General features: G+C 35.4%; 1 protein-coding gene and 1 long non-coding RNA gene across 4 annotated transcripts in view; both read right to left on the reverse strand.

Annotated features, from left to right (window-relative positions):
• LOC137408322 (receptor-type tyrosine-protein phosphatase H-like) overlaps positions 1-21,929 on the reverse strand; it is a 51,833-nt gene extending 29,904 nt beyond the window's left edge. The window contains exons 1-8 of one of the 3 annotated variants that reach the window (XM_068094810.1): positions 17,914-18,066; positions 15,378-15,650; positions 15,015-15,281; positions 11,981-12,100; positions 9,111-9,278; positions 8,204-8,322; positions 7,571-7,730; positions 4,933-5,061 (exon numbers count right to left, since the gene is read on the reverse strand). In XM_068094810.1, the coding sequence (XP_067950911.1) occupies positions 4,933-5,061; positions 7,571-7,730; positions 8,204-8,322; positions 9,111-9,278; positions 11,981-12,100; positions 15,015-15,281; positions 15,378-15,381 (967 nt within the window). In that variant the 5' untranslated portion in view covers positions 15,382-15,650; positions 17,914-18,066. Of the gene's footprint in view, positions 1-4,932; positions 5,062-7,570; positions 7,731-8,203; positions 8,323-9,110; positions 9,279-11,980; positions 12,101-15,014; positions 15,282-15,377; positions 15,651-17,913; positions 18,067-21,398; positions 21,666-21,761 lie in introns of those variants that run through there. The other 2 variants (XM_068094812.1, XM_068094811.1) reach the window with 2 other exon arrangements.
• Positions 21,930-23,548: 1,619 nt separating this feature from the next.
• On the reverse strand, positions 23,549-26,487 carry LOC137408848 (uncharacterized). The gene is made up of 3 exons (XR_010980151.1): positions 26,450-26,487; positions 24,610-24,882; positions 23,549-23,731 (listed from the first exon to the last, which is right to left on the reverse strand). It is a non-coding gene; the product is annotated as an uncharacterized lncRNA (long non-coding RNA).
• Between the last annotated feature and the right edge of the window lie 681 nt (positions 26,488-27,168).

The following is a 27,168-nucleotide window of genomic DNA, read 5'->3' on the forward strand; positions in this document are numbered from 1 at the left end:
AAATTGTTGAAACCCTGACATCACTAAGCTTAACCCTTTTGCAGGCAGAGCGACATTATTGTCGTTTCGCGATACTGACGCCAATGGGCAGTGCGACTATTATGTCGCCACGCAAACGCTTTTTATAAATAGATTTCTGGTTAGCTTATTGCTTTTTATTTAATTTTTTTTACTAATAGTAAACTAAAATATATTGGTCTCTGTAAGCAACCAAAATATTAGCCGTTTTGAAAAAAAAACGGTTTTTGCAATACTAGAAAAACGAAAAATCTGAAATAAAAACGTATTTGAATAAAATGAAGATTTTTGTTTGTAGCTTGTTTATGCTTCTGTTACTGCTTTCTGAATATTTTCCCAGAGTGCAACAACTTTCTTTTTACTGTCATGGCATCCTCCAAAGGCTATAGGCAAAGGTATAGAGGAACAATAATAAGCACATGATGTCAAGACTGTGGTGTAGGCCTCTGCAAGGGCAAATGCTTCCAAAATTACTATAGCTAAAGAATCACTTATATAAGAATTTGACATATAAATGTTTATTTGTATTTACCTGTATAACAAAAACCCAATACGCATATACAATATCATAAATGAAAATGTATCAATGATTTTTTTAAAAATCAATTTGTGAAAAATTAATCTGCCCAGGGGGTCTCAAATTGCCCAAAAAACCTGCCTGCGAAAGGGTTAATTATGCAGAAGACGTGTTGAGGTCAGAAGACACGGTGGAAAGTATTGAACAGCCAGAAGAATATACAATGGGTAAAAACAAAAGCGACAATCAGAACAACTGGCTGAGCAAACGATGCTAACATTTTTGTTTTGAAATTCTAATATTTGTTGTTAATTTTTGTTGCTGTATGTATTATAATTAGGGTTTGTTTATGTTTTATGTTTTACCTTATACATTCGGTACACGTGTAAGGTCACAACTTTTGTGACCTTTTATAATAGAAACTTTGAACTTAACTTAAATGAATTTAGCTTACTAAACACACACTTGAAACTAAGTTTTAATTTTTTATTAAACTAAACTATAATATAGTCATACTTTTTAGTATCGGTTTCCAGTTATGCTTTTTTGCTTCGCATTCGCTATAAATTTTAGCCAACATGTTAAAAACTTTTTTCAAGCTGACTCGAGGAGAAAGACTGAGTGATGCTGCTCTTCAAAGCGACCTCGCACATACTTGGCCTTTAGCGTAATAGCCATCGAAAATCTGCACATACGCTCTTATCTCAAAAATTACTCGTATCTCAAGGAAGAAACTTGCTAGAAAGTCAGCTCGTATCTCTAGTTTCTTGCGTGTTGGGGCACTCATATGTGGAGATAGGACTATATAAGGCAATGGTATCATACAAAGCTTTACTGGACAATATTACTAGCCGGTAATATTAACTTTAATGGATAACATCAAATAAAATAATTAAAGCTATATTTTTGTGTACAGGTTATCAGGGATAACGAACCTCTTGCTGAAGTCAGAGTGCATAAATATAGTCAATGTCTCTATAGCTTCTTTTTCCGCATAAATTGCTAACAAAAATTGCTAATCAACAATATATCATAAAACCTTTATTTGAACTCCTTGACACTCTATTTTTCAACCCTTCCCTTAAGAGCGGCGCTCAGTCAGAGGTGACATTCAAATAAAGAGCGGTATTGCATTTTTAAACCCCACGTCAGAATGGTGAGCAGTTAAATTTAACATTTTCATGAGCGAATCAAACGTCGCCTATATTTTGCGCTCATTCGGGCAGTGTGACAATAACCCTTATGGATGTAATAAATCCGCTAACTTACCTTAAACTTGTGAAAGATTTTTAAACAAATTTGCACGAGAAGCTGATACGTGGCTCTACCAGTTAATATCTATTGATTGCAATTAACCAACAATGATCTTATAGCTTGCGTTGCAACTTGTTGGAGCTTTGAAGTTTTTTCAATTCATTCTGAAATTGAAGGCATATTTTCATTTTATAAATACTGTATATTTACCAAGATTGCATAAAAGGGCATTGCACTCATCGATATGTTTGTTACAGTTCGCAGCTAAAATTGGCTTTTATGTGCACTAGAACTAAAGTTACGAGCGTCAATCCATTGTAAGCTGAGTTCAGATTGCCGCAATCATGCTATCAAATAATATACCATAAACATGCAAATCTATATGTTTTATAATAACCTATCAAATGCTACAAACATACGTATATTAAAAATAAGTACCATAAACAAACCCTAATTATAATACATACAGCAACATAATTTAAAATTTTTAAGCAAACATTGAAATTTTTAAAACAAAAATATTAGCGTTGTTTGCTCAGCCAGTTGCTTTCTGATTGTCGCTTTTGTTTTTACCCATTTTATATTCTTCTGACTGTTCAATACCTTCCACAATGTCTTCTGACCTCAACCTGTCTTATGCATAATTAAGCTTAGTCGATATCAGAGTTCCAACAAGTTTTTAGCAGAGAAAAACTTTTTACGCGATGAAATTTTGAATAGAAACTTCTAGCAAAATTAAAGAAAAGCCGCATGTAAACAAAATAGCATGAATTGTTAGCTTCAAAATAGTAGTAGGGGAGAAGCGGGTAATGTGGACAGCCGAGTAGTGGGTAATGTGAACAATAATGTGGTTTGCGATATGGTGGATTCTGGAAAAACCATTGCTTGTATTACAGAACATGCAATTAAGAAAAGAGAGCCAACAAACTCTGCAAGCTAAATATATAATTTAGAGTATTCTAAAATGAATAGAATACAAGTAACTGTAACGAAAAGAAACTGTCCACATTACCCACTTCTCCCCTAGCGCATTTTCCATCGTAAATGCAAAAACTTAATGTGGACAGTTAAATTATTAGCTAAAGTTTATAACCAATTCCACTTGTTTCATATTATAAAACATTTCCTTTTCCTGTTAGAAGAAGCCACATGCTAAATTGGAAGTCTCTATCCATCATACATCGATCTGTAAGCATCTTAATATTTATCATACAAATAGTAATTTTTAATTAAATTTTACTACCTGGGTTACCTAGTGTGAATGTTGTTAGAACATTTGGGGCAATATGAACACGAACAAAGCATATTGTGCTGTTTATCTCTATTGATTGCCATAAGGCAACTTTTGACTATGACTGAGGTTTATCAAAATTTGTAATAATATATAAGATGGGGTAATGTGGACATGTTCACATTACCCTTAAGCCATGCCCAAATTACCATGTGCTGCAATGCATATGAATTAAACTGCTTAATTTGCTAGTTTTAATGTCAAGTCTAAATTTTTACTACTACTATTAGGCTTACTAGTAAATTTACTAATATATGTAAATGTCAATTTCTCAGTCCAACAATTATTTGCCAATAACTACGAATGCAAAAGTGAATGTGGTTTTGCACCATCTATTGATTGTGATTAGTAGACGTGAGGTTTTTTAATTGTTGTAATTAGAAATTCTATAATTGATTGTGATTAGTGGTGTGTAATCGTGTTTTGAGGTATTATGTAGCCTAATGATGTCTAAGGCAATGGTGAGACAAGTCAAGGTAAGTGATGCTTTTGCCATGGTATTAAAGCTATCAGATTAACAGCTTGATTGGCTTCTCGGTGCTATGACATATAAGCTATACGGCAACTCACGGATCGGCTTATTCGACAGTGTCGTATCAAGGTATGTACCTGCACGTTATTTAACAATTAGTAAACGTGAGGTTTTTTAATTGTTGTAATTAGAAAAATGAATGTTAAATTAATTGCCTTAATTTCATCAAAATTATTGCCTCTGAAGAGTTGGAAGTAGACTTTTACCGGCACAGGAGTTGGAATTTTTTCAAGCCAGACCTACCAGATTGTGAATATGTGAGCCGCAGCCAGCTCAAATTAGTCTTACCTAAACCGCTGTCACAGGGAAATACAAAAAGAACCAGAAGTGGTCTCATATTTAGTTTTAAGCAATCAGCATTCCATTTAAGAAGGACCTAATTTTTTATACCAACAACACTAAAAGACAATCTGATTTATTACCATGACTTAGTAGAATTATTATCTTATATTGTCAGATTTGAATTATTCCTGTACAGTTTACGTTAAATTGAATATAACCAAATGCATATATTACTTGTAGTTATTTAAATATCTGTGAAATTTTTACTTTTAATGACAAAAAATGACATTTTCACACTACCCAGTGCACCTGTCCACATTACCCACCGATGATGGGTAATGTGAACAATAATGTGGTTTGCGATATGGTGGATTCTGGAAAAACCATTGCTTGTATTACAGAACATGCAATTAAGAAAAGAGAGCCAACAAACTCTGCAAGCTAAATATATAATTTAGAGTATTCTAAAATGAATAGAATACAAGTAACTGTAACGAAAAGAAACTGTCCACATTACCCACTTCTCCCCTAGCGCATTTTCCATCGTAAATGCAAAAACTTTTCCCCCACATACATTAGAGTATCAAGATTGCGTTAAAAAGGACTTATAGTGAGCCTGTTACAGTTATTAATTATTTCCATGGTGTTGCAATCAGAGTTTTTAACAAAAAAACCTAAAAGACATGGAGTTGGAAAATGGACTTCGCTGCGGACAGAAACAACGAGCGAATTAATTGTTATTGACGTGTATGTAATCGAGTCATTATTAGTACGGTTTTGTAGACACTTTTCTACCGATCTACTACTATTATTCATTCTTAATAGTCGAATAAAGAGTGGCACTCTATTTTTCAACCCTCCTCCCTTACTGGCGCTCAATAAAGGTGGCACTCAAATACAGGTTTTACAGTAATGTAGAAGAAAAAATATTATGAATAAAGAAATATTATTTGTGTATAATATTAATGTAAAGAAGACAAATTGCTGATCAATAGCATATTAGAGATAAAAAAATCAAAACGTTGTTAATAGTTATACCTTGGCTACCAGAAGTATCAGGAACGAGGCTGTAGGTAAAGTCTTCATATCTGCCAGTAAAGTTCCAGGTAAATATAAGAGCATCATGAGATGGAGGCTTTAGAGTTAGTCCAGTTACCTCAGAGGGATCTGTAGAAAGAAAGACCAATAATTTTATTAAACTTATATTCAAACTCATACTAAACTCTTATTTAGAATGTATGAATGATCTTGTAGCATTGCAAAAAGATGAATGAGTAAAAATGCCTGAAGCTAGCCTGAAGTTGATCTCTCATGAACTCTCTGCACAGAAAGAAATAACTGGGTTGTTTCAAAGTATGAGCAACCGTATTAATAATTCTTTAGTACCAACTGCCATGATATTAATGCTTTCCATTATTGAAGAAATCATGAGTTACTCTGGTCATGGTAGCATCTAGAGAAAAAACCAGAAGTATAAAGAAATACAACACAATAGGACAAGTTTGTCTAGATGATAAATATTCATTTAAAACTCTCAAGTGGAAATCAGCAAAAGTAATTGCCCCGGTAAGAAAAGTCTTTGGACAGAAAATAGGTTTGTATTCAACATATATAAAAACATTTGCCATTCTAACTTTCAAACTGCATATCATGAGAGAAGTGATTTGTGTAGTTGAAATAAATTAAAAGAGAAAATAAAAACAACTGTAAAGGTTTTCAAACTTTTTCAAACTGTAACTTTCAAACTTCATATCATGAGGAAATGATTTTGTGCAGGACAGGTTCCTTTCTTTGGAGGCATTAGACAAGGTGTAACTTCTGAGAATACCCTAGGACACTTTTATTTCGCTAGTATTTAGTTTCGTAAGTAGCACACAGAGTAAAATTTCGCTGCAACTTAATTTCGCGGTTCTGATGAGTGCGAAGATATAGTGATGTGAAAATAAATGCAATGGAACAAACAGATTAGATTCTTCAGGTCCAGTTCGCTAGTAAGAAATTTTTTTCCATTTGGGACTAGTTTGTATTTGTAAACCGCAAGTAGAAATGTGTGGGTGAAATCGATAATTCAATTCGATCGCTTGCTGCCATTTGTTTCTTGGACTATCAATGATGTCTAGGTCTCTCTATATATGACGATTCTATTGTGGATATCAATGAACAAAGCTATTAATTTCGCGTTTTCGCTCGTTCAATATGATAGTTTAGTTTCGCTCATCAAATTTTCGCGCGAGGATGACTCCGCGAAAACGCAAAAGTTTGATGACGCGAATACATAAGTGTTTTAGGGTACATGCATTTAACAGATTAATAAAAAAAATATGACAGAATATGGTAGTATTTTATAGTTAAAATTTTATTACAACAATGTCTGCCAAAAATTGTTGAATAAAAAATTAATATCAATAATAAATATTGGAAACTAACTAAGTAATAATAACAATGATAGGAAAATGAATAATGTTTAAACTTCAAACAAGATACTCAAATTATGTTTAAAGATGCAAGTTGGAATAAAAATTATAATGCAACATATTTTAAAAACTTATATTATAAATTTCAAAAGTTATAAGAAGTTTATAAATGTAATTAGAGAATGTAAATCTAGATATATATTTCTCCAAGTATGTAAATGTGTGTAAATATGAGAGCGTGAGGAATAACTGATACTTGTAATGTTACACGATAAATCTTACAGTAAATCTTACAGATAATCTAACAGATAATCTTACAGTAATCTTACAAATGTTTGTTGTAAAATGTGAAATTAATTACAAATTAATAATTGATTAAGTTTAGAAGGAAATATGTGTAAGCTAATACACAAAGCGAGCACTGATAGGAACTTTTGTGAAACACGTGTTTAACGAACTTCGTCTTATTTGTCTGTTGAGGAAAGGAAATTGAGCTTGTTAATATACTATCTCGCTATTAAAATAAACAGCAAATAACAAATTGAAAAATGTTAAATACAAACAAAGATGTTTTATATTTAACTAAAAGAAATAACGTACAAGATTTTTTAAACGAACAAAGCTTTTGTTCGTATTTAATGATTGTGGAATGCAAGGTACCAAATCAGAATCCAAAAAACATAATGTAGCTGGAAAAAATTAGTAGCGAACTAAATGCAGATGTAAAATAAATAGCAAGTATCTAAACTAAGAAATGTCGATTCAATGTATATATTTTGGTAATGTATATAATCAGTACAAAAATCGCTAAAGTTTGAGTTCGAGATGAATTATTAGCTTCAACAGAAGAAGACGAAGAAGCATCGCGTTGCATATACTTAGGTCCCAAAATATTTCTGAACAGGAGCATTGTAACTAGTAGACGCCAGGCTAAAATAATTAGCACACGCATGGTGTATCCGTTATATAAAAACGTATCTGATCATGATGGCGCTCTAGCTCAGTGGTATAGTGTACGGATAGGAAACTTGTGAAATTTGATGCATAAGAAACTTATGCATCAAATAAACTGTAAAAAAAGATATGTTTGCAGTTCTGTAATTTACCACAGTTCAAATAATGCTACATAAAATCTTTGTCTCAAATATCAAAACTCAGTTACAGAGATAAATAATTGCAGGGGGTTGATTCAAACCACAACACTTTATAAGAGATTGTAAGTATTGATGATGAAATGCTGCTACAGAAAGTGAGTGACTTACAAGCTGTGTATGAGACCACATTGCTTGGTGAGCTCAGAGCACCAGAGTAGCTGAGAGATGCTACAGAGAAGTCATAGCTGAAACCTGGCTCAAGTGTAGACACAGTGAGAGTTGTAGTTGTGTTATCCTTAGTATCTGCGTAGTTACTCGGTGCTCCATTCTGTAGTTGTAAAATATAAGTTATTTAGAGTGGCACTTATTGTAGTGACACAACTTATTACATTATTACTTATTTGACAAATGAATTAAACTATGAACTATGTAAAGTGATGTATACATGTTGCTAGGTAACTTTCACTATTGTACAAAAGTAAAATTATCAAGTAGGGTGAACCCTCAAGAATCATTTGCTCACATGCAGATTTCTATGGCTATCTTCATAAGCCAATAAAATCCAAAATAAGATAGTACAGCTTTCTCTAGCTAATAAGAACTAAACTTTGTCCAGAGCAACCGTTCTCTATGAACATGGAATAACCTTTTTAATCTAATACAATGTATTACTAAGTCAGGTAATTAATATTAAATTCATTAATTAAAATAGGTCATAGTTAAATTTTAACCGTCATAAAACTTTAAGGAAATATCTACGAATAAATAGCAAAATGTTTTGTCAGACATTTGCAAGCTAACCGTAGCATTCCAGTAGAGTCTATAGGAATGCTGTACAGCGTTTAAAGGGGCATCCCATCGTAATGTTACGTTATCTCTGTTCTCTTCAATATTTTCAAGATTTGATGGACTGGCAGCATCTGTAAAATAAGCAATCAAAAAGAGACAGTAAAAATGCAAGAAAACAGAAATATGAAGATGACAATTACTGTTGATCAACAAGTAGAACTCTAAAACTAATTTTTAATAAAATGAGAATAATGTACCTATCAACTGCATTCACGAAAAACACTTTTATGTAGGTCACTCTCAGCATGAGTATTGTTTAAGTCAAGTTAAACTGTGGGGGATAGTGACACACCTTTTAAAGAGGAGATACATCCTATACGAGTTTGTGCACAACAAGAACCAAGCTATGGCTGAACTTAATTGTATTACATGATTGCATTACAACTAGGAAGAAAAGTTTGACCTATCATGTAACATGGAATAAAAGCTATTGACTACGGAAGTAACTAAGTCTAGGCACAAAAATCATGGTATGTTTTAGACACAGAGTTAAGCTAGCCTAAATTGTAAATCTTAACGTACAGAGAGTATTTAGACCCATTTGCTACTAGATTCTAAAGATTTAAATGTGCTTATATATGATTGAGGTTCATCATAAGGGTCATGGTAATCATATACCCTTTACTTAAACCTGAACTCAATATGAATATCAGATGTCAAAAACCTTGGCAATGACTCAGAAATAGAGGGCAACTTTGTAAACAACTGCTACAATGGACCAACTCAACCAATTTGGAGTTAACTCGATGGGCACCTTGTACACACATACATACTACAACTACTCTGCTATATACATATACATATTCTTCTTTATAGACAAACTAAACCTACCTCTTATTTACATATACATTGTACATACCTAAATTGATTGCCACAGAAGTTCCATCACTGTACACTTTAGAAGCAGCAGAACCAGATTCTGCCCTCAACATGAAGCTGTATGTCTGACCAAATTTTGCTCCAACAAGAGAAAGGTTTCTTGAGTTTTCACTACCAACTGGTTTCCATATACTATTATTGCAGCCATCTGAAACAAGTTTATTACCCAAACTAAAGATGTGTTAACATTTGTACTCACTCTTATCTACTATATAAACGGCAATCGTTGTCTGTCTATCTGTCTATCTATCTGTCTATCTGTCTGTCCGCCTTATAGAGCGGTCTTTTCTTTTATCGTCGTACGAATTTCGGTCGTACGAAGCGAACTGAATTAATATGTGTAGTAACGGTAAATAAATTATAGAGCGGTCTTTCTTTTTCCATTCGGTCGAACGAAGCCAACCGAATTAATATGAGTACTAATTATCGTAATTTCGTAATATCGTAACTTCGTAATATGGACTATTAGCCGCTACTTTTCTCTGACGATTTGAGCCAAGCGGCTTATATAAAGGTGTGGCGATTCTGTTGTTTTTCTTTCACCGCTCGAGCGCATTAACCGAAATCCCCGGTTAGAACGCTTTTTAAACGGCAAATTTTCTGCCGTGTTAAAAAGCACCTTTCCTGAGTTCTGCGGCCTATACAAAGGTGTCTATACAGCTATACAAAGGTACTATTCATTAAATAAAATAAATTAACAAGTAGTTATTTACATGCAATTAATATTTACTGCCAACGTGTACCGAGAAGGTCACGTAAACGTTTGTTTCTTGGAGCCACTGGAAAAACGCATCTCTCACCTACTAAATTTCCACATCAAAAAGGTAAGTGTTTCTTATACGATGTTGTATTGTCTATGAATTGCCACATCTCCACTACTTAATAACGTTGGATTTGCCGCTGTTCGTGATAGTGGGTCATGTTCATTTCCTTCAGCAGCCGAGTTACTAATTTTTTTCCAGCTACGAGTAGGCCTACTGTAACTTACTATTACAGAACTTTCACGAGTACTCCGCGGGTTGCGATACGCTATTGTGAAAAGAAAGAGAGCAGCTGCTATCGACTTACTGTCACCCTGCATCAGCCATGACCAGCTATACGTCGCCTGCTCAAAAGTAGGCACATGCCGAAAACTGTTTCTTCATACGCCCGACAGAAAAACCAAAAATGTTGTCTGTCCACATGTGTTGCGTTGAACTAAGGGAGAGAGAGAGAGAGAGAAAGGGAGAGAGAAAGGGAGAGAGAGAGAGAGGGAAAGCGAGGAGGAGAGGGGGGAGAGAGGGAGAGAGAGAAGGGGAGAGAGAGAGGGAGAGCGAGGAGGAGAGGGGGGAGGGGAGAGAGAGAGGGAGAGAAAGAGGGAGAAGAGGGAGGGAGAGGGGAGAGAGGGATAGAGGGGAGAGACGGAGAGAGGAAGATGTAACTGCATAGTTGGCGTTGTTTTACAGTATGAACGACAACTCTCAATAAACCTCTTGCTGTACAAGAATCTGATCCCGTTGACGGGTAATGCAGCTAGTAACTAATAACTGATTGTCTATATTAGTCTAATCTAGTTCCCTAAAAATCTCAGCCAAAGACAATGCGCTTTTTGCAAGCACTTTTTGCTGCTTCATTCTGATTGGTTAACCGAGGCATTTCCAATATTTTTCATATAATAATTAATATTCAGTGTTTTAACACAAGTTTTATTCAAACACAAATAAATTTTTTGATAGTCATAAGTAGAATACAACAATGATAATAAAACAGAATAGTCAATTTTGAAAAACATACCAAACTTCTACATGGGCTTTTAATATCTGCTTTAAAAAATCGATTCTATCAACTACAATATTGTTTGCCCCAATAAAACTTTTCAAGGCTGTCAAATAGGTCAAAGATGCACTTGCAAGTACTACTGGTTTGCATCCACAACTTGTCTACTTTATCTAATAAACTTCACTGGTTTTATAGACCATGATTGTGGTAATTTCATAATAAGTTGATGGATAGCAGGCATTTTCGACGTTTATTTGCAATGATTTGCTCATTTTTACTAAGCAGCAACGACTACTCTGCAAAGTGAAACTAATCACAAATAATTTAAACATGTTTATAATTCAAAAAACAGAAACTATTTTTACTATAACAAGAGCCATACTACCTGTTCGTTGTGCATCTGCATCTAGCGGGGGGTCAAGGTTAGGTTAAAAGATAACTTTCCACACTACTCTAACTCGTGACATGCATATTGGTGGCCGATACTGTAAGACCTAAGAACAATTGCGCAGATACACTACTCTCTAATTTGTCGACAAATCTGATGATCTATCACGACAAACTAAAATGTTGCGAAAGTTTTATATATAATTATTATAACGCTATATGCACGTCGTTTTTTTTCTCGCCAGTGCGACGAAATAGGTTATCATTCAAATCGAGTTTAAGGACTCCCTCGACTTGACACCTTACATTGTATGGAGTTTTTTCACATAATATGAAGTAAAAACTTCACATAAAATTTTTATGTTACCAGAAATTTACATTATAGGGGTGTCTACTGTAGTTGGTTCAGCAGAGCGACAATGCTAGAACCACTCTAACATGAGAATGCAAGAGATGATTTATAGGGTTACGTACCATGTTACGACAGCTAGTGAGTTACGAGAAAAGCTAATATATTGTTGTTACCAATAGTTAGGAAAGAACCACACTACAATAATACCTGCTACACATGTCACACAACTATTTTCTGGATAAGTAATCAAAAACTAAACTAACTTTGTTTAAGTTGACACAATGATAAACTATAAGCAGAGTGGAAAGTGTATATAAATGAATTAGCTAGAGAAGTTATAAAGATATACAAACCAATAGATGGGTTGCATTGAAGGGAGAACCCTGAGGTAACATGACCAGCTGGATAGTTCCAGCTAAGAGTTATGTTCTGACCATTAGCACTGGCTCGAAATGGTGTTGGATCAGATGGGTCTATGAAAAGATTTACAACAGAGCACTAAACAAACAGTAAACTGAATGGTTAAAATAATGCTTCCTTTAGTCTGACTTAAAAAAATTGAGACCGTTTTAGATTTTAGAAAATTCATGCAATGAAAAGCTAAAAATGAAACAATAAAATAAATTTTGTTTATCGTTAATATTCATAATACACATTGATATCCTTTTAATATAGCAAAACATAACAAGATACACAAATCCGTACAGGCTACTATTGTTACTTGACTTAATCTTGTAACTAATCCATGTAACAGATTTTAGATAAATATATTATATTCTACAATGAATAGAGGATAATACGAGGTACACTAGCAGCCATTAACATGCATGATTAATAAGACCAGGCCGTTCGCCTAATCATCTTATAATATAGTGGCTGAAACTATTTTTGAGATGCTTAGACAGTAAGCGAAAGACAAAAAAGTCATTACAAATATACATAATTTGGAGCACCTGCTGTGAATTATTCCTAACAACAAGCTATTCTACGCCTTTCATTAAACAGTGTTTCAGTGGTTATAATTGGTTACTGCTGTATCATGTCACAATTGTAGCTCCAAAACTGTTCTTCACTAATGACAACACTTTTTTAACTAAGTGGTTTAAAACATCCTTGTAATAAACACTATCGCTGTAACTACTATTAGTAACGTAACAATAGCGACTAGTCAAGTTTAGAAATACCTGTTCAAATGCATTTATTGTGGAGTACATGATACTTACCTACACTCTAAAAGTAAAAGCCTGTCAATATTTGGACTTGAATAAAAAAATTCAATTGTTTGATAGACATTTAATGGAATATTGCACCCTGTGTTGAGGAGATTAGTTCAGGATCAAAGATAACTATGAAGAATTTCCTCTATTCCAAATTTCCTTATGTAATTCTAAAAATGAACTGGCTGTTATAAAGATTAAGAGTCAGGGTTCGACGAGGCAGGTGTAGGCAAAGAAATGGTAATAAAAAGCAGCATGCTGAAATAGTCAATACTGCAGTGAATAATATTGGCACAGAACAATGTCGTATTGCTGGAACAAGCAATAACTAACATGTCAGCACAGTGGATGCACAGCGCGTTCCGCAAAATAAGCATTTCATGTAAAAAATTAGCAAATGAAGAAAGAAAATTGGTTGCATTTATACTAGAATGCTAAATCGTAAAATACCGCACTGCAGCTGTCTAGCCTCGAGCAATACAGATAAATTGAAACGTATTTTCCAGAGTGTAGATATGAGTATTAATACTGGGTTGAATAATCTCTTCTTCAAGGCCAAAAAAGCAAAACCAGTCTTACAGTACAATAGGACAAGAAATAAATGAAAATGAAAAAAGCATAAAAACCTCAAGAATGGTATAAAGAAGCAGTTTCAACGATGGAGAAACCGAAGAATCCCAAAATGGGAGAACCAGCATCTGTGAAAAACCCAAAGAGCAAAAAAGATGATGCATAGGTTTGGGACCATTCCAGCAACTACAAAAAAATAGAAAAAAAGTTGACACTGATGAAAAGCCACGATCGCAATGTCAGAATTTTGATGCGAAACTTTGCCTTTGAAGCGAAAGACTGCAAATAGAAATATTTTGTGTGTCAATAAAATCTTCATTTTAATGTGGAAAATATGGTCAGAGAATACCTACATGTAATTATATGACAAAGCAACCAAACCTCAAAACCTCGAACCTTTAACCTCAAAACCTGGACAACTTTGAACCAGAATTTGATAAGAACTTGATAACTGAGAACCTGAATGGTGGTAGGAATATTTACAGTGAAACCCAAAAACCTTTGTCACAGCTGAAAGTTCATGCAATGACTCAAGAAGCCTTATCATTTGACCAATAATTATCTTAGTAGTGTTTGTAACAGAAAGTGGTCTGCTTACAGCATGCGACGAGCAGCAACCTGAATGGTCAAAAAAACCAAGTTTTTGACATACTAACAAAACTAATGCCAAAACTTCCCATTCTGGTATCTGAGGACGGAAGCTATTGTAAACATGCACAGCAAGTTTACCACAAGATGCTTTCCTTTGTTACGGATCTAAAGGTTTTCTGAAGCAGCGCCTCACCACATTACGGTATATGAATATGCATTTACCACCATTTTATCTGTTCCATCCCAGGAACAAGTTAACGAAGAAATATCAGCTTTGGCAAACATCAGCATTAAATTGAGTTGCACGATGAGCTATTTGGCATAGCAACTACAAATATGGGCTTATGAGAACCTTGCATTGCTACTGTGTATAAATGCTTACAACTGCAATGTATTTTATCAGTTGATCGGTCAGCCTTATTACAGCAAGACCAACAAATCTTTAGAAAATGCAAGTACTCTTCTATGAAAGCTATCCAGTTGTGACTGGTACTAACTGTATACATATTGTTGTCAGAAAGACTAATATCTTTTTGTTCTTATGCAATGAATAGAGATGGGGATGGTCATGCAAAGGTTGAGATTTCTTGTGGAGGTTTGAAGTCTTTTGAAATAATTCTATATGAGGAATGAGAATGGCACTCATATCAATCATCTGTTTAAAAGTAGAATAGCTTCAGCAATAAGCAAATATTTCATTGGCCAATCAAATCTCTCCTTCGATGTGATCGTTTCGAAACCTTAAGGTGAGGAATAACTGTTAGCGTGCCAAACTAGTTCCATTGTTAAAACAAATTTGTAAAATCTAAAAAAGGTGATTGACAACCTCGTTAGGAGAACATGACTAAGGTTAGGGTTTGGGAAAAATGGATGAGGTGGTTTCAAAATGCCGTGGTAGCTGTAGAGAATAGAAACAAGAGAAGCCTTTCACCAATGTAAAAATAAGTCGGAATGTTGATAAGATATCCGTGAGCGGGTGACCATGCAAGTTCAGAGTACAGGCTCATACTTAGAGTAAGTGGAGATGTTTCTGTTGAAGCCGAGCGTGAATTTCCACTCCATACGATAGCGACAAAATTATATGTCCGACCTGGTGTGAGACCGGTAATTAGCCCACTTGTGTCATCAACTACAGACACACTTTCCACATCCTTTGGGAATGGCGTAATCTCTACTCTTTGCCAGGTATGGTTAGTTGCAGAGCTGATCCATTCAACCATAACCACTGTATTATTGTCCACTACTCGAGCAGTTATATCGATGACAGGAAGAGGTGCTAAAACAGAAGGTAAATTAGAGTTTGACAGTAACAGACAGTCCAAGTTGAACAAAAATAGTAAAATAACACTTAATAAATTTTAGTTTAACATACCCATCGTTAGTTCTGTGTCGGAGAAAAATGAATTAGAAGAGACTCCATTGCTTTTCACGACAGCACTGAAGTTGTACGTTAAACTAGGTTGAAGTTCAGACACAATAATGTGGGTTACGCTATGATTAGCGACTGCTTCACTTTGACATGCCGGATTACAATATATAGTGATATTATCCCAGTATCCGTCGGTAGGGTTGATCCAAGAAATGTTGGCTTCTGAAGTGTTGTCGGATGCAAAGCTCGCATTGAGTTCACTAACTTGATTTGGAACTAAATAAATTAGAATAAATCTAGTGTTGAATATGAGATAATGGTGCCAAAATTAAAGCATGGATGATCGGATGAAACTATGCTTCCAGTTTTCTTGAAAATTGTTCATTTAGAAGAAGTTGACAAGAGAGAACCTGAAGGGTGGTAGGAATATTTATGGAAAAAAACCCAAGAATCTTTGTCACAGCAGAAAGTTCGTGCAATGACTTGAGAAGCCTTATTATTCGACCAGTCTTAACTTGCTAACAAAACTAATGCCAAAACTTCCCATTCTGGCCTCTGAGGAGGCAAGCTATTCTATGCATGCATAGCAAGTTTACCACGGGATGCTTTCTCTTCTTACTGATCTAAAGGTTTTCTAAATCAGTGCACTCACCACATTGAGGTACGTATCTGAATATGCATTTAGCAACATTTTACCTGTTCCGTGCCGGGAACAAATTAATAAAAGAATATCAGCTTTGGCAACCATCAGCATTAAAATGAGTTTCGTAAAGAGCTAGCTGCCATAGCGACTAAGAATATGGGCTTATGCGAACCTTGCATTGCTAGTGCGCATAAATGCTTGCAGCTGTTATGTATTTTATCATTTGATAACTCAGCTGTATTACAAGACCAACAAATCTTTAGCAAATTCAGATACTCTTCTATGAAAGCTGTTCAGTTGTGACTTACACTAACTGTATTCATCTTGTCAGAGAAATGAACTATTGTTTTGTCCTTGATGCAATGAATAGAGATGAAGATGGTCATGCAAAGATTGAGATTTCTTGTGGAGGTTTGAAGTCTTTTGAAATAATTCTATATGAGAAATGAAAATGGCACTCATATCAATCATCTGTTTAAAAGTAGAATAGCTTCAGCAATAAGCAAATATTTCATTGGCCAATCAAATCTCTCCTTCGATGTGATCGTTTCGAAACCTTAAGGTGAGGAATAACTGTTAGCGTGCCAAACTAGTTCCATTGTTAAAACAAAATCTTCATTTTAATGTGGAAAATATGGTCAGAGAATACCTACATGTAATTATATGACAAAGCAACCAAACCTCAAAACCTCGAACCTTTAACCTCAAAACCTGGATAACTTTGAACCAGAATTTGATAAGAACTTGATAACTGAGAACCTGAATGGTGGTAGGAATATTTACGGTGAAACCCAAAAACCTTTGTCAAAGCTGAAAGTTCATGCAATGACTCGAGAAGCCTTATCATTTGACCAATAATTATCTTAGTAGTGTTTGTAACAGAAAGTGGTCTGCTTACAGCATGCGACGAGCAGCAACCTGAATGGTCAAAAAAACCAAGTTTTTGACATACTAACAAAACTAATGCCAAAACTTCCCATTCTGGTATCTGAAGACGCAAGCTATTCTATACATGCACAGCAAGTGTACCACAGGATGCTTTCCTTTGTTACGGATCTAAAGGTTTTCTGAAGCAGCGCCTCACCACATTACGGTATATGAATATGCATTTACCACCATTTTATCTGTTCCATCCCAGGAACAAGTTAACGAAGAAATATCAGCTTTGGCAAACATCAGCATTAAAATGAGTTGCACGATGAGCTATTTGGCATAGCAACTACAAATATGGGCTTATGAGAACCTTGCATTGCTACTGTGTATAAATGCTTACAACTGCAATGTATTTTATCAGTTGATCGGTCAGCCTTATTACAGCAAGACCAACAAATCTTTAGAAAATGCAAGTACTCTTCTATGAAAGCTATCCAGTTGTGACTGGTACTAACTGTATACATATTGTTGTCAGAGAGACTAATATCTTTTTGTTCTTATGCAATGAATAGAGATGGGGTCATGCAAAGGTTGAGATTTCTTGTGGATGTTTGAAGTCTTTTGAAATAATTCTATATGAGAAATGAAAATGGCACGCACATCAATCATCTGTCTAAAAGTAGAATAGCTTCAGCAGTAAGCAAATATTTCATTGGTCAATCAAATCTCTCCTTCGATGTGATCGTTTCGAAACCTTAAGGTGAGGAATAACTGTTAGCGTGCCAAACTAGTTCCATTGTTAAAACAAATTTGTAAAATCTAAAAAAGGTGATTGACAACCTCGTTAGGAGAACATGACTAAGGTTAGGGTTTGGGAAAAAAGGATGAGGTGGTTTCAACATGCCGTGGTGGCTGTAGAGAATAGAAACAAGAGAAGCCTTTCACCAATGTAAAAATAAGTCGGAATGTTGAAAAGATATCCATGAGCGGGTGACCATGCAAGTTCAGAGTACAGGCTCATACTTAGAGTAAGTGGAGATGTTTCCGTTGAAGCCGAGCGTGAATTTCCACTCCATACGATAGCGACAAAATTATATGTCCGACCTGGTGTGAGACCGGTAATTAACCCACTTGTGTCATCAATTACAGACACACTTTCCACATCCTTTGGGAATGGCGTAATCTCTACCTTTTGCCAGGTATGGTTAGTTGCAGAGCTGATCCATTTAACCATAACCACTGTATTATTGTCCAGTTGAGCAGTTATATCGATGACAGGAAGAGGTGCTAAAACAGAAGGTAAATTAGAGTTTGACAATAACAGACAGTCCAAGTTGAACAAAAATAGTAAAATAACACTTGATAAATTTTAGTTTAACATACCCATCGTTAGTTCTGTGTCGGAGAAAAATGAATTAGAAGAGACTCCATTGCTTTTCACGACAGCACTGAAGTTGTACGTTAAACTAGGTTGAAGTTCAGACACAATAATGTGGGTTACGCTATGATTAGCGACTGCTTCACTTTGACATGCCGGATTACAATATATAGTGATATTATCCCAGTATCCGTCGGTAGGGTTGATCCAAGAAATGTTGGCTTCTGAAGTGTTGTCGGATGCAAAGCTCGCATTGAGTTCACTAACTTGATTTGGAACTAAATAAATTAGAATAAATCTAGTGTTGAATATGAGATAATGGTGCCAAAATTAAAGCATGGATGATCGGATGAAACTATGCTTCCAGTTTTCTTGAAAATTGTTCATTTAGAAGAAGCTGACAAGAGAGAACCTGAAGGGTGGTAGGAATATTTATGGAAAAAAACCCAAGAATCTTTGTCACAGCAGAAAGTTCGTGCAATGACTTGAGAAGCCTTATTATTCGACCAGTCTTAACTTGCTAACAAAACTAATGCCAAAACTTCCCATTCTGGCCTCTGAGGAGGCAAGCTATTCTATGCATGCATAGCAAGTTTACCACGGGATGCTTTCTCTTCTTACAGATCTAAAGGTTTTCTAAATCAGTACACTCACCACATTGAGGTACGTATCTGAATATGCATTTAGCAACATTTTACCTGTTCCGTGCCGGGAACAAATTAATAAAAGAATATCAGCTTTGGCAACCATCAGCATTAAAATGAGTTTCATAAAGAGCTATCTGCCATAGCGACTAAGAATATGGGCTTATGCGAACCTTGCATTGCTAGTGCGCATAAATGCTTACAGCTGTTATGTATTTTATCACTTGATAAGTCAGCTGTATTACAACAAGACCAACAAATCTAGCAAATTCAGATACTCTTCTATGAAAGCTGTTCAGTTGTGACTTACACTAACTGTATTCATCTTGTCAGAGAAATGAACTATTGTTTTGTCCTTGATGCAATGAATAGAGATGAAGATGGTCATGCAAAGATTGAGATTTCTTGTAGAGGTCTGAAGTTTAAAAAGAAGATTCTATTTGAGAAATGATAATGGCACTCATAGCAATCATTTGTACAAAAGTAGATTAGCTTTCGGCAAATAGCAAATATTTCATTGGCCAATCCAATCTCTTTTCGATGTGATGAGTATGACCAACAGCGTATGATAAACAAAACAACTTCGCAACCTTAAAGGTTGACTTGCAACAAAATTCACATTACAGTTATTTAGTATCAGAAGATTCACCATGTCTTACTCTGTTGTGTTGTAGGTGCCAAATACAGTCAACATGGATAACTCACCCTCGGATAGCTCGAACACATGGTTAACTCGAACGGTTTCTTTGGTCTGTTCCCACGTAATGATAAATTGCTTTACATAACTCGACCTCAACTCTGCTAACTCGAACAGCTTTTCGCCCAACGGCTACCGAAACGGTTGTTATCGCTTTAGAAAATCACTTTATTCCAAGCCATAGAGGTAAACCTCAACTTTTCATAATTAATAGGCGTCGTTATTAACACCATCAGCAAAATATTTTTGTCAACGACTTTTCTAAAGGTTTGGTGAAAATTGATTTATACCAAACATCCGCTTAGCGATCGCCCTTCGGAAGCAAGGAAAAGTGAGGTAACCTTTGCATAAACTTCAAAAAAAATCAGCAAAATTGATCGTGGGAAGAGAAAAAGATGTCTGTTCTTTTGAGCATTTCAACATCGATCAAGTTTTGCCAATGTCAATCTAAAAAACGTTGGCAATAACATCACCTCAAACAACAAACCAATCTCAAGTGATAAAAAAAATCTCTATGCTTTTTGATAAAAACGTTTTAAACTTTACGTTAGAAGCATTTAATTTGAAACAAGCCATTTGTGCTTTTGATTTATATTATAGTTTGTATATGGACATGTATCTACTAATAAATAAGTAAATACATCGACTTGTGACAGTGCTCTGATAACTTGAACGCTCTGATAACTCGAACACTTTCGCTCGGTCCCGTGAAGTTCGAGTTATCCATGTTTGACTGTTTGTGGAAATGTGATTACAAGCTTTTAAAAGCTCAAAAGCGAACAGTTAATCGCAGCCACACGAGACCGCCGTAGTTTATATTCTCTTTCAAAAACGGCTCAAATGTGACGTAGTTGTGAGAGATGGTTTCTGTTTACACTTTCATGCAACCTTATTCGTCGAAATATTTTCACAAATATACTTCACGCATTCAATCAAACCATTTCTATTGTTCTTACCAGTCTGTTTTATCGGCATCGTAACGCTGCCACTTTGAACATTGATATCTTAAAACCTACCATAAAAATCTATTTAATGTTTTAATCTTAGCTTGAACGATTGCATATCATCCCCTGATAAACATGATGAGCCTGTGATAATCGAAAAGCGCTGCAAAAATTATTTGCGAAGTATTGGGTCACATGAACAGATTACGACTTGCCGATTAGACCAGGCCGAAACAAAACTGTAAAGTAGCGAGCATCTATATTTGATACGGGGTCTTCGGTAAAACCCGAAGTGTTTGTCATAAACTAGTGCTACGATAAGTTTTATATTGAGCTTTTTATTGGCCTTTCAATTCACGTGAGAACATCACGTGACAAGATGATAACCAAATTTCATGGCTACGTCAGCGAAATAAAGAGATTCCAATCTACGGCGGCTTTTCGTTTTTGAGCTTTTAAGAGTTTGTAATCACATTTCCACATATTTTGCACCTACAACACAACAGAGTAAGACATGGTGAATCTTTTGATACCAAATAACTGTAATGAGAATTTTATTGCAAGTCAACCTTTAAGGCCAAGAATAACCGTAAGCGTGTTACACTAGTTTCATCATAAAAAATTGCAAAATCTAGCTAAGGTGATTGACAACCTTGTTAGTAGAGCATTACTAAAATCGGGGCTGTAATAAAAAGGAATGAGATTGTGACTAGGGTTTAAGCATGCAGTGGTAGCTTGAGAGAATAGGAAAAAGAAAAGCCTTTGACCAATGTAAAAGTAAATCGGAATGTTGATAAGATATTGGTGAGCGGGTGAGCATGCGAGTTCAGAGCACAGGCTCATACTTAAAGTAAGTGGAGATGTTTCCCTTGAAGCCGAGCTTAAATGTCCGCTCCATACGATAGCGACAAAATTGTATGTTTGACCTGGTGTGAGACCGGTAATTAGCCCACTTGTGTCATCAATTACAGACACACTTTCCACATCCTTTGGGAATGGCGTAATCTCTACTCTTTGCCCGGTATGGTTAGTTGCAGAGCTGATCCATTCAACCTTAACCACTGTATTATTGTACACTACTCGAGCAGTTATATCGATGACAGGAAGAGGTGCTAAAACAGAAGGTAAATTAGAGTTTGACAGTAACAGACAGTCCAAGTTGAACAAAAATAGTAAAATAACACTTAGTAAATTTTAGTTTAACATACCCATTGTTAGTTCTGTGTCGGAGAAAAATGAATTAGAAGAGACTCCATTGCTTTTCACAACAGCACTGAAGTTGTACGTTAAACTAGGTTGAAGTTCAGACACAATAATGTGGGTTACGCTATGATTAACGACTGCTTCACTTTGACATGCCGGATTACAATATATAGTGATATTATCCCAGTATCCGTCGGTAGGGTTAATCCAAGAAATGTTGGCTTCTGAAGTGTTGTCAAATGCAAAGCTCGCCCTGAGTTCATCAACTTGATTAGGAACTAAATAAATTAGAATATATCTAGTGTTGAAGATGACATAATGGTGAGAGAATTGAAGCATGGATGATTAGATGAAAATATCCTTTGAGTTTACGGGAAACTCAGTTTTTGTTGATCAACAAGTTGAAAATAGTTCAAGTTGAAAATAGTTTAACCTGAAACACAGAAGGCGTACTTGCAAAAAAGCAAGACTCTTTGTCAGAGCTGGGAGATCATGCAATGATTGGAGAAGCCAAATAGTTTGACCGAAACCTTTCTTCATGGATTGTAAATGATGTGACTCGAGGAAGGGTGTTCTCTATCCCCAACAAATGACAATCATAAATATAAATGGTTCATTGAAAAAACCGAACTTTTTAGTTCATCAAAAGTAATGCCACAACGTTTTTTTTTATCTTGTGGCAATTTTTTATTTCGGAACAAACAATAATTTTTATCATTAATTCCGCACTTGAAACCTGTATAAGTAATTAGATAGTAATTAGTACTATTTTAGCTGGATACTTTGTATTCACAGGGTTCTTTATAACTGAATATCGACAGCTAAAATCAACTGGTGCATTGTAAGGTGGTTACTGAGAATACTGACACACAGTCATGTGGTGCCACTTCACATTCAACGTTTACTGATTGTAGTTGATTGTAAAGTTCAGTTGGTAAACATACGTCTCTGTCTGAATGTTTATACGTGAAACAGTCATGCTCAAATTTCACTCCTCTTCGTTACCAGAAGACTTTGAAGTAAACTTTAATGTTATGAATGCAAAAGGGCAACTTATCAGCATCTAAATTCACTGGATTTTTGAACGCATAAAATACATCGGAGTTCTGTAAACACTTTGCATCGGTCCCCTCTCGTTGTGAACTGACAACTTCCTTGCATGGTTCTGCGATTGAACTGAAAATAGTCTATGAACCAAAAAGCGCCAAAAATGAATTTCTCGGATGGAAAAGATGATAGAAAGTGCTTGAGAGGATAACTGGCTAGGAATGATACCAGCAAAAGACTGAGCTGGCTGTAGAAATTAGCCGCCAGCAAAAGTGAATAACTGTAAAAACTGGGGTTGAGCGGGCAGCATGCTGTTTTTGATGGAGCAGATGATCCTTCCAGTGTAAGTAAAACTTGTTGATCAATAAGTTGAAAAGAAAATAACCCGAAAGACAGAAAGTATACTTACAAAAAATCAAGACTCTGTCAGGGTTGGGAGATCATGCAGTGATAGGAGAAGCTACATAATTTGATTAAAACTCTTCTCAATGATTGCAAATGATGAACTCCAAAAAAGATAACTGGTTGGAAACAATATCATACCGGCAAAAACTGAGTTGTCTAGGGAGGAAAATTAGCCTGAAAGAGTATATATGTGTAAAAACTTGGGAGAAGCAGGCAGCATGCTGCTCTTGATGGAGCGGGTTGGAGTGAGCCATACTTAGAGCCAATGATGCCGCTAGGGAAGTTGAATAGATATTTCCGCTTATTACTCTCGCTTCAAATATATATGTGCTGCCAGGAATTAACCCCACTATAAGGGTATCATTTGCTGGGGAATTGACAATCACAGTCCGATTGTGTTCATCAGCAACTTTCATCTCCACAGCCTCCCATATGTTGTTTTCTTGGTTACTCCATTGAAGCATTGCAACAGTGTTGTTGCCCTCCATGGTCTCAGCTGAGATATTCAGGACTGGAAAGGGCTCTGTACTCAATTTGAAAAGATTAACAATGATAATAAATAAGGACTCAGTAATGACTTGAAAGTGCTTTGCAAATGCTGCCAAAAGAAGCAATTCAAGTTTTACAAACAATATGCCTGATACTAACTAACATCCAGAACCAATAAAGTTGGACAAATTTTAGGATAAGTATTTCCCTCAAAAACAATGCAAAAGTTTGAATAAAATTCCTGAAAAATTATAAAAGTTCAAGAGACTCCTAAAACTGTAAACATTCAGAAAGTAGTTCATAAGACACAGAGTGAGGCATATACAGCACTCAACCGATTCATTGTCTCTCAGTGAGGAAGAACTCTTGGCGCACACGGGCTATAAGGTCGGAAAATCCAATTATTTATAGCCATGAAAATACTGGAAATCTTTTAAGACAGCAAAACTAAGATGGCCACTTTATCTATGTACAGAATAAAGCTAATTACTGTACTTTGTGTGGCCATTGCATTTATGCTATTTATATTAAGGGTAGCAAAACATACTGTCAGAAAAACCAAAATACATGAACTATAGTGTGTAGGAATTGGAGACAGACTGTATATAATCATATCTGATGAGGCGTAAGAACGTTTAGCCTACCAAACACATTCTTACATCAGCCTACACCAATGGTGGTTGAGTGCAAGTATCTAGGCAGTTGTCATATCTACTGTAATTAATGCAGTATAATGGACATAGGATAAACTAGATGCAGTACCATGATTTAAGTTTTTACATTAAAATATACCATAATCATAAATCTTATAATACATTCCATTATACTCACATAAGAGAGAACTAATGGGAAATAAAGTAGATGATGATAAGAAAGAGAAGCATGAAGGATTATTGTGATAAGGATACATACTCATTGTGAGAGGAGCAGATGTCTGACTTGGACTAGATTTAACACCATTGCTAGATACAACAGTAGTAAAGGTATATGTCTCCCCAGGTATTAGTTCAGTTATATTCACAGTAGATGTTGAATTATTAACTGTTTGGTTGGTACAAGATGGTTGACAGGAAACTGTGACATCATCCCACTCAGCGTTAGCTGGATTACTCCAAGACACAACAGCAATGGTAGAGCTGCCAGTAGAAGCTCTCGTAGCATTTGGTACACCAGTTGGGTTAGGAACTAAACAGCGGAATTAAAAGCAGTGTAAGCCCGAAACACACAAAGCTTAGCAAAATAGGGGTAAGATGGAAACATTCAGATTTGTGAAAATATAAGTTACAAAGCAAAAGCATCAAGGGCAGGAGACTTAAAAATTATGGTTTCATGTATCTTAAGTGCTCATAAAGTGTTAACAGCAAAGCAACTATACATACATTAGTAGACTATAACGAAAAACATCATGGCTTCTGCCAAACAAGCAGTTTTGACGTTTGAGATGATCTTGCTGCCAGGATGACTCAAGATTAAAATCGATAAAAGTTAATTGCCATTAAAATGCTAGGATGAAAATGTGTAAAACGATGTTACTAGTTGTTATCGTTGCTATAGCGGATATTCGTTCAGTCTTTTTACAACAGTTATAGATATCAGTCACACTTTAGGGGATCTGAGCATTTTAACCCTAATACAGTTTGGTTGATTTTAATCGTGAAACATTTTGACAATCAGACCACCATAAACATCAAAAACAATTATAATGCTAGAAAAATACTGATACTTGTTGATAAAATGTGATAAGATTTTGTACAAGTTCATCTTTAGACAGTCAGCTTCCTCGTGTCCTGAGTAAAAGCTCTCTTTTTGTAAGTTGAATTACATTTGACTACAAAAAGTTAAAATCTACGCTCAGCCTTAATTGCAAAACTCAGAATAAACTTGTCAACTATTTCAAATCTCACAAAATTTTGTTGCGCTACAAGAATGCAGAAAATATCTGAGGATGTCAGCAAAAGCTTAGAAATATCGTAAAGCAAAAAGCTGTCTATGATTTTGGGCTCTAGCCAGTGCAAAGTTATTTCCAAGTTTTTCGCAACACGAGTCATGTGTCAGGTAACGTAGAATAAAAACAATAGAGTTGAAATATATAAAGTTTCAATCGTATATTTCAACTGCTCCAAAATACTGGATAAAATGATATATAGAGTTTTTAGGTCTGGTGATTTTCAGCACGGCAACCTTAAATAAAACAACATACGACAGAATGTTTAAGGAGTTGCCATAATTTTCACAACCCTGCACGTGTAATATTTGCTAGAGATTCTAGAAGTACTAATCCTGAAGCACGCTAGAGGTGAGGAAATTGTTACTACATGTACTATTGTTAGCCTTGCAATGAGTGTTGAAGGTCAACAACCAACTGAGGATCAAAACCTAGAGAGACACCATTTATCCTTCATACGTAAATGTAAGATTTATTAATGAATTATGTAATATAAATCGTATACTTTGCAGTGTATACATTTAATAATAGTATTTATATAACTATTGTTGAAGTGACTCAGCACATTGATCTGAACAGATGAACATTCACTGCTAGTACCAGCGACAGCGTCTGTAGATTCACAGCTAAACTCACCCGATGTTACTCCACTCTGCTTCAGTAGAGCATGTAAGTTACTAGCGTTATATCAAACAAGCGGGTGAGAAGAGCACACAGTAAACTGACTAACAGGAAATAGACAAGTCATAAGCTGTTCATAACTGAGTTGAGATCTCTAAATCAGCTGCTGACCCAGGTGCTGCTTACTAGTAGTTACAGTGACAACTTCTGGTTTAGAATTTATCATTCTACTCTGAGTGATCAACTGAAAACTGTAGGTTTGGCCTGGCACTAAAAACATCATCTCTGTTTCCCACACACCATACGACACGCTAATAGCATTGCAAGAGGCTCCATTTATGCAGGATATATTAAACCATAACTGTCACGTTCAACTTTTATCGTAGTTACAAGGTAAATCAGCCACGCTGATTTCGATTTTGTACTCAAAATAAAGATTGGTTCACTAACCTTCAAAGTCATTTAAGCTTTTTTAAAGCGTTTCAATATCCGTTTCGAAAACAACACAATCGGCATTACAAGCTCCGCCCATAAATATGTGACGAAACCTAGCTTTTTCAGGAACGGAAGTTAGGAATGTTTAGGCCGATTTAGAATAATAGAGATGGGTGTCTTAAAACCCATTATTATCTAAATCCAGCCTGTAAAATAATGGCAATCTTTTATGAAAGGTATATAAACTATTTAAAATTGCTCGTAGCTTGTTACATGATGTTTAAATAGGCTGGACGCCAAGAAACATGAGCTCAAAAAGTGCGGTTTTATCACAAGCTGGCGTTGTTATCGCGCTTTTTAAAATATGCAATCTTAAATAGCTAATCTACTTTTCAGAACAGGCTGATATTATTTTTAAGGCTGAATTTAGATATTAATGGATTTTAAAACACCCATCTCTATTATTTTAA

The sequence above is a fragment of the Watersipora subatra genome, chromosome 11 (assembly GCF_963576615.1).
Source record: "Watersipora subatra chromosome 11, tzWatSuba1.1, whole genome shotgun sequence".
NCBI lineage: Eukaryota > Metazoa > Bryozoa > Gymnolaemata > Cheilostomatida > Watersiporidae > Watersipora > Watersipora subatra.